The following is an 8096-nucleotide window of genomic DNA, read 5'->3' on the forward strand; positions in this document are numbered from 1 at the left end:
CATCCATGAGTCTTTTGTGGTGTTTGGTCGAAGCAAAACAGCAAAATAAAACCTCTTTCTCAAGCTTTTTTTAACCAAAACTGCCGTTGTATTTTGCAGCTCGTGTTGTTTAGCAGGAAATTCAATCACGAAAGGTTTTCAAACTTATTCATCTGGAAGCCCTGATATAACTCGTACTCGGTTGTATTTACACAAACTTTTAACAAAATTTTACTTTTACTGGCATTATTTATATTATTTAGTATAATAAAGTATTTAAATATAATGTTCTTTGTTGAACATTTTACGTCATTAAGAAGTTTCTGTAGGATAGTATTGGCATGACGATCAATAAAACAAGAAAATGTAAGTTATAAATGGCAATATACGAATTTATAATGACTAAAGAAACAGAATGTGAGACGATATTCAAGATTCAAGGCAATTTAAATGATAAGAATGTGCTTTAAAATGTTAAATGTTGCTGCTTGATTATTATATTTATTATCTGTAAAAAATACATGGAGTACCTGAGGACAACTATGGACAGCTGGGTTGATGAAATCTATTAAATCTATATTATTAAGGAATTTTCTTACACTTTAAGACTAGAAACAAATATGCTTGAATTTGTTAAGATGATTAACTCAATTAAAATCTAGTTTTGATATCATTACTTATCATTTGAATTTGATAAGTTACTGTTTACATTATATTTTGTGTGCCAAAATGTTCCTATGTTATACTGTGTGCATATTGTCAACAAACATAATAAAAAAAATAAAAATAAAAAACACAAGGAGACAAACATTTAATTAATTTTTCCATTTTATTACTAAATGTTATAAATACATACCAATATAATACTATTTACACTTTACATATTGCATTTGTGACCGATTTCATTCATTTCCTGCCATAACAGCCTGTGTCCTTTAGGGGGCGTCGTTCCTCCTTCACCAGGGCCTCCAGAGAGAGGCGCAGGGCCACCGCTGCGGCGGGGGCTGCAGGGGCAGAAACAGCCCCGGCGTCGGCGTGAAAGCGACAGGAGCCGGAAGCGTGGACAAGCTGCTGTTACAGGACTGCGGCGTCGGGGGGAACGTGAAGTGGCACGCGTACGTCACGAAGGGGGGCGACGTCGTGGAGTAACCGGACAGCGGCGAGAACCACGGGGAGTGCGGCGGCGAGAGGTAGTCGTGCAGCGGCGTGGAGCAGTGGGGGGAGTGGCTGAACGACGAGTGCGACAGGAACGGGAACTTGGGCGAGTCGTCTCTCCGCTCCGACGCCGACGAGCAGCTGGAGTCCAGGGACGGCGGCGCGTGGCACAGTCGCTGCTCCAGTTCGGGGTGGGAAGGCGGCGGCGGCAGGGGCGGCGGCTGCTGCGGCTGCTGTGGCGGCTGTGGCGGCGGCTGCATGTCCGCGCGGCGCCCCCCGAGTCCGTCGATGAGGCTCGTCCTCTGCGCCGGCGTGATTTTGTGCACGTAGCTCGCCAGGTCGGCCATGCACTGCTTGAAGCCGGCGCTCTCCATGAAGGTGGAGGGCGGGCCGAGGCGGGGCGGCGACACTTCCTGGGCGTGTCTCGTCTTCGCGGCGTCTGGAAATGTGGAGAAGCACGATAAATAATACAACATCATTAAACTCTCCGAAGCGATTGTAGATGATGCTCGTTGATTAGATTATATAGAACCTTTAAAGACGTGTAAACAAATACTTTCTAAAATCCTGAATGGAGGAAAAAGTGAAGTGGAACAAAGTGTGAACAATCCAGGTGGTTTTGTCGGACTTTATGACGGACACTTGGCTTTTTTGATGGAGGCAAAGTCCTGATTTTTAGGTTAAACTGGTCAAACACTAGAAATGTTGATGCTACACTAGTTTTTTCACTCAATCTACAGATATACGACATACTTTACCGCAGATTCTACTTGTTGTCAAGCTCAGATACAATGTTAAGGCTGTTTTATCCATCCGTTGTCATGGGGAAAGCTAAACTGAGTGGCGTTTCTCATTTGGATTTGAACTCACCATTGGCCCCGGTGGTCCACTTGTGTAGATACTCAACAGCGAGATCCAGAATCTCCGCTTTTTCTATCTTCGGATTCTGCAGCCGCTGGAAACGTAGAAAAACAGAATGCACTGAATACATTGAGTAAAGCGTTGGATCTCTCCAGGGCGCGTTCACACTTGTGGTCATTCGGTGCCAATTTCAGCACATTTTGGTCCAGATTTCAGCCCATTTTGGTCTTGTCTTGACTCGGTTTGGCCCCGTCTTAGTCCCTGTTCAGTCCTTGTTCCGTGTTTAAGTTTACTTAGTTTAGTTTGGTCACGACCGTTCGGCGTGCAAGTGTGAACGCAGCTTGTGTCAATTATGTGCGACCTTTCCGGCACTTTAGCACACTCCATTTGGCCACCCTTGACAATACGGGCGCCATAAAAACAAAATACTAAATAAAAAGAAAGGAGGAAGCCGGGGGATCGTAAAAGCCGGGGGAACTGGCTCGAGTGGCGTTCTGAGGCGTCGTAAGTGTGGCCGGCCCGAAGCAAATGGCGCGACTTCTTTGCCATACTTACAGGATCGGACGTGGAGTTCAGCAGGAGACTTCGCAGTTCCGCCAAGCTATGATTGATCCGATCTCTCCGTTTCTTTTCCACAACGGGTTTAAGTATCTACGGCCAAAGCGTAAAAGCAAATAGATCAGTTCACATGCCGCCGAGTGCGTGAGAGAGCAGAGAGATGCGACAGAATGGGGAAACTCGATGGTTGAACTGCGAGGGAAGCTTACAATTTCCAAAACAGATCCACGATTAGACACAGTTCGTTGATCCACGAGGTGAAATTACTTGGGACACGCGTGGCTAAAACAGTACAATATAAATATGATGACAGATTTCTTTAAAAAGTGGTGAGAAAATTCCATTTCGATTGGTCGACGAGTCACACAATCATTTCGATTGGACATCGAGGCAATATCAATACATTTTTGAGTAAATAAAAGTTGAAAAACGGTTATTGAAGACATCTAGGTAGAGAATATTTAGGCCAAAAGTCTGTTATAAAAATGCATTTTCATCTGTAAATTATGAAAATACGACTACTTTCGCCGAACAGTCGCGATCGGTCGATTAATCGTTGCAGCGCGGGCGGCCGGGACTCAAAAACGTCAGAGTTAAACTTAAATCAAAGCTCGCGAGATTGGGATCACGTTTGATTTTTGGACGCGTGAGTGAAGTTAAAGCCCAATGCGGGACATTCTGGGGCGGCCGAATCAAAGTCTTACCCTCTTCCTGCTCCGGGGCCCGTCTTGGGTCGGCTGGGGCAGCGTCCTGGTCATGTTCCTTCGCAGTCTCCAAACAGAGTAATCGCAGGGGGCTCGTGCGCGCGCGGCTTAAGAAGGCCTCGCGCTGCCTCCGGGTTCGGCCACACGCTGCCTCTGATTGGCCGAGGCGGGTGCGAGCGACAACGCCTCAAGAGAAACGGACAACTGATGATGACACCTCTTTTCTCTTATTATTAACTTTCGGGGGCAGAACATTTGGTTTAAAACACGTTTATTTGTGAAGTTATGTGTAAAACGCCTCGATTATTTTATATTTTATTCAAACATTTAAAAACGACGACGTAAAATGGGAATTCAACCTCATGTTTTAGTCTTTATTTTTACCATTATTTGTCATTATTTATTTCACCAGGATAATTCCACTGTCTGATCATAAAGTATGGAGTATATAAATAAACAGTTTCCATAAGACAGTAGTTTAATACATTTTAGATTAAATGCTGTTCTTACTTACTTACTTCTTACGCGCGATGACACGTGGATCAAAACTATTCCAAACAGTGTCCAAAATCTGCCTTGTTTTGCACATAACAACGTCACTGATATATTTATAGTAATAACTAAGAAGCTAACGCGTTATCACGTAATGACTTGTACTTTTCGTTCCAAGAAATGTTTCTGGTCGGCAAATAAAAGACCAGGTAAAAGACCAGGACAAGCGTGTTAGAGAGAAACACGTGTCTTCTAAGGTCCCAAATAACAAATTAGAATGTCCCAGACTGTTTTATTCATTGATCAGATGTGTGAACTTTCCCATAGAACCGTCTCGTGTGTGGAACGATGGGAAAGTTGGAGTTTGTCCCGTGGGAACTGAAATAACGTGTCAAATCAAGCAGGTTTTATGATGTGCAAGAGATGGCACTTTAAAATGACCAAATGAGCCAATCGTCCCATCAACCCACAAACTGGCTTCAGATTAAAGTTTGTCTGACCTTAATTCTTGAACCCTGAACATGCAGTTTTACTTATATATTTCACAAATACATTTGAAAGTGTTCAGGATCAGGTTCAGTTTGAATTGAGACACATTTTAATCAGTCTTTTTAGAGAAAATCAGACAGAATGAATGCACTTTATACATAATTAGACGTTTTCATTCAAACATTTAAAATCTCAATGTTTCCTCAAATTGCCAGCAAATTTAAATAGATTGTCTGTAACACATGCCCTTTTTGACTTTATATAGGTTGTTTTATCATTGCTCATTCGTTTATGTTGCATGTTTGTGAATTCTGTTCATTGGCAATGGCAATAAACCTTTTCTGATTCTGATTCTATTTTTTAAAGTACAATCCATCTCATGTGTATATATACTTACACCAAAAACCTTCCTATATGAAGATAATGATTTACAATTTCAGTCCTAATCGATATATTTCTGCTCGTTAGATCATGATATTTTACCGTTTAGCTCTAAACTCAATTTAACAGATGGAAATCAATACTAATACTAAGTGTTGGCCCTGTGACGAGTTGGCCACTGTCCAGGGTGTACCCCGCCTAAAGCCCCAAGTCACTGGGATAGGCTCCAGTCACCTGCGACCCCGAAAGGGAACAAGCGGTAGAAAATGGATGGATGGATGGATGGGAATCAATACTGGTGTTATGTCACTTGTCTGGAGGGAATTTTGTTGGAAAAATGTGTCAAATTCACGAGGAAAGAAACTGGAGAAACTGTCGTGTCCAGGAGTCAAACCATTATCTCGTGTTCTGGGACTGTCCTGTTCAGAGATTTAAAAAGCACACTGCAGACTGTTTTTGACATTGCAGTTCCACTCCATTTCAGAACGTAGGCCTCAAAACTCCTGCCATGGACACAATAAACGGATACCTTTGGGGCGTACATGTGGGGGCAGGAAAAAAGGCCTTCACAAATAAAAGTTTGGCTGGGACCTGTATTTTAATGTGCCATGATCTTGTTTTCCATTGTATTATTATTTATTTTTATCTTTATTTTGTGTGTGTTTTGTAGTGTAGTTTAATTTTGTGTTCTCTAGTGTTTTATGCTCTATGTTTATTCTTCCTCAAAATAAATATAATATATATTGAAAATAGATCAAATAAAATAAAATCAATACTAGTGCAAAACCTCAAGCTTCTAACTCAGAAGTGTTGGAGGATGGTTCCAACAAATTTGACTCTTAATTTAGATTTTTGGATGACTTTGTCCAAATAAGCACTTTCCTGTTTACTCTGTAATTGCTATGGCGATGGTGCTGGATTTCCATCACTCTGAAACACATGGATAATAATAGAAAGTGCTGTAGCATCCTAATCACTGGGTTTGGGCTGTTCGGTCACTTTTGGGGTTATTTTCAAAAGTTTGTGTTGTTTCGTTGATAAAGAGCCTATAGTTTGGACAACTAACTTGACTAAAACAGCTAAGAATATTGAATTTATGGGATTTTTTTTATATGAAGGAACATTCATGATTTGAATAATAAAATATACGAAGACACTTTTATTTAGTTAAATTAACGAGTTTAGGAATGAAAGGTTCAGAAAATGTCTTTGTTTTAAATTGTGCCAAATGAATCGATATTTAAAATATGAACCTTATTCTTGAACCTGAACTGTGAAACCCTTTTATCAGTGAAGAACTCATGAACTTTAAATTAGGGACTGAATGTACCACTAATTATAAAGCATAATAATTCAAATCAACTCAGTGACGCAGTTTACATTGCTGTTTTTTAACATTACAACTTTCTAGACCAACAGTTGCTTATTTAATACAAATTGGGGCCGCAAATATGAACAATGATGACGGACTTCGATTGGAAATGCCAATTCTAAGGTCTACTCAATATCATAAATAATCAGATTCTGCTTTTGTAGATTTTCTTTTTGGGATATTTCGTTGGAAAACAGTGAAATCCTGGCTCTTGCCATGTGACGCGTCGCACTCTCAAAACCCCCTTCAGAGGCGTGGGAAATGAACCCGGGCGGTGTTGTGGCGGTTGCGTGTGACTTATGAATATTAATTTGAAGGGGAAGAAGTCGCCGCTGGTCCCACGGTCCCGCGGCCTCGTGCCGGGGGCAAACGGCGCAGGCGCGGGGTCTGTTCCGCGCCAGTCGAGGTGTCGGGGCAGACTTTCACACCCGAGTGCAAAGTGTGTCTGCCCCGGGTCAGCCTCGCACCAGCGGGAGTGGATGACACACTTGAGGGGACACAATATTGGCACGGAACGGTCCACTTCACTGTCACCGAAGAGTGTTTTTAGGGGCCGCTCCTCACTTCTATCACAGCCTTTAAGGGCCAAATTGTGAGGCGGATCCGCGTGGCCGGGCCCTTTGACGCGCGCGCATGTGTCAACTTATTGATTTTCACCATAATTGTAAAATTGTTTTCATTTTTTCAGTTTGACTTTTGCATTTCGACCACACTTTCATATAGGCTAACATGAAAAAACGTGACAACTGCCCTTATGTTGATGCTCTACATTATTGTGTGCAAAGACAACAGTGAAGCAGGAATTATGGAGCTTTTTTTAAATATGTGTCACTAAAATCTTTACTTTGTTTACAGATCCTCTTAAACGTGGAGTTATTTATATGATTTCGTTAAATGACGTGTTTTTCCTAAAGTCTAAATGTGTTTGTTCAGTTTTGTTCAGTAAATAAAAATAATAAAAATAAATAAACACAAATGTTAAAATGAAAAGGCGTGTCCAAACTTTTGCCTGAGCTGTTTGTTCACTTTGATAAGACATTAACAAAGATAAAGAATAAACAAGATAAGACACGCAGTTATCACAGGCGCCTTGGTGTGAATGATGCTGATGCTGATTGGAATATGGCTGTGATTGTGTGAGAGCGTGAACTATGGATTGTTCTTGTGTGTTTTGCTTAAATCTAGCTTTTCCATAATTTAAGTTCATAAAAGAGTGTTTGCTATGGAGTTAATCCATCAAGTCTCCTCTTTTTTCACACTGCATGAATTAAAAATAAGAAAAACATCTCCCTTTCATATATGCTACTTATTATTAGTTTTGTTGTTTTCCATTTAGCTCACTTCAGTATATAGACTCTGGGCTAACAGTATTTTTATGTTCAGTGTAAACCTTCAGACATCAGCCTCTGACTCATTTCCAAACATGTGAACTGAGTGGTCCATCACATTTTTGTGCTAAATAGATTTTAAGTGCACTATTCACACTTTAAGGCAATTACAAGCGTGAAAGGCTTGTGCCGCACCCACATCTGCTCTCCAGTGACAGTCTCACCTCTAACCAAGTCTGAATGCGACTTGCCACAATGCGTTCACTTTCATTTTGGAGATTAAAGTTTAAGTCACGGTCCGCTTGCCTTGAAGTTTTGCTGTGCCTTTCTCTGCACTGCGTTGGCGGCCGGGCCTGATCCCAATAATGGGCTAAAAGGCGCAGATAACACCGGGATGATCCGATCAGGGCCATGCAGCAGGGGGAGATTAAGGGGCTTTTCACCTCAGATACTTCCGTTTGAAATCAAAGAGAGAGCGATTAGCGCGGCCTTTAGACGCGCACCGGGCGCCATGGAAACGACGCACGGCCGGGACGCACCAGTGCAGAGGGAAGACGCATAAGAACATTACTGAAACAACTTTGGCAAATCCCGGTTTTAAGCAGATACATGAACTGTTGATTTTTCTGTTTTACATAAATAAACTTGTTATCAAGGACTAAAGGCTGAAAGACACAACACACAGGCCCATTTGAGTCTATTCTGATTAACGCGTTATAGACTAGAAGCTTTAGGGGCTTTAGAGTTTAGGCTTTAGAAAGCTTAAATGCAAACATG

General features: G+C 41.7%; 1 protein-coding gene across 1 annotated transcript; it reads right to left on the minus strand.

Moving 5' to 3' along the window:
- Positions 1–935: 935 nt before the first annotated feature.
- Positions 936–3311, minus strand: her11 (hairy-related 11). The gene is made up of 4 exons (XM_072432419.1): positions 3258–3311; positions 2551–2646; positions 2005–2089; positions 936–1573 (listed from the first exon to the last, which is right to left on the minus strand). Exons 1-4 carry the CDS (start codon positions 3309–3311, stop codon positions 936–938), a joined length of 873 nt encoding a protein of 290 aa, XP_072288520.1.
- Between the last annotated feature and the right edge of the window lie 4785 nt (positions 3312–8096).

The sequence above is a fragment of the Eucyclogobius newberryi genome, unplaced genomic scaffold (assembly GCF_026437365.1).
Source record: "Eucyclogobius newberryi isolate DKJ021-1_F unplaced genomic scaffold, fEucNew1.0.hap1 SCAF_11, whole genome shotgun sequence".
NCBI classification, from domain to species: domain Eukaryota; kingdom Metazoa; phylum Chordata; class Actinopteri; order Gobiiformes; family Gobiidae; genus Eucyclogobius; species Eucyclogobius newberryi.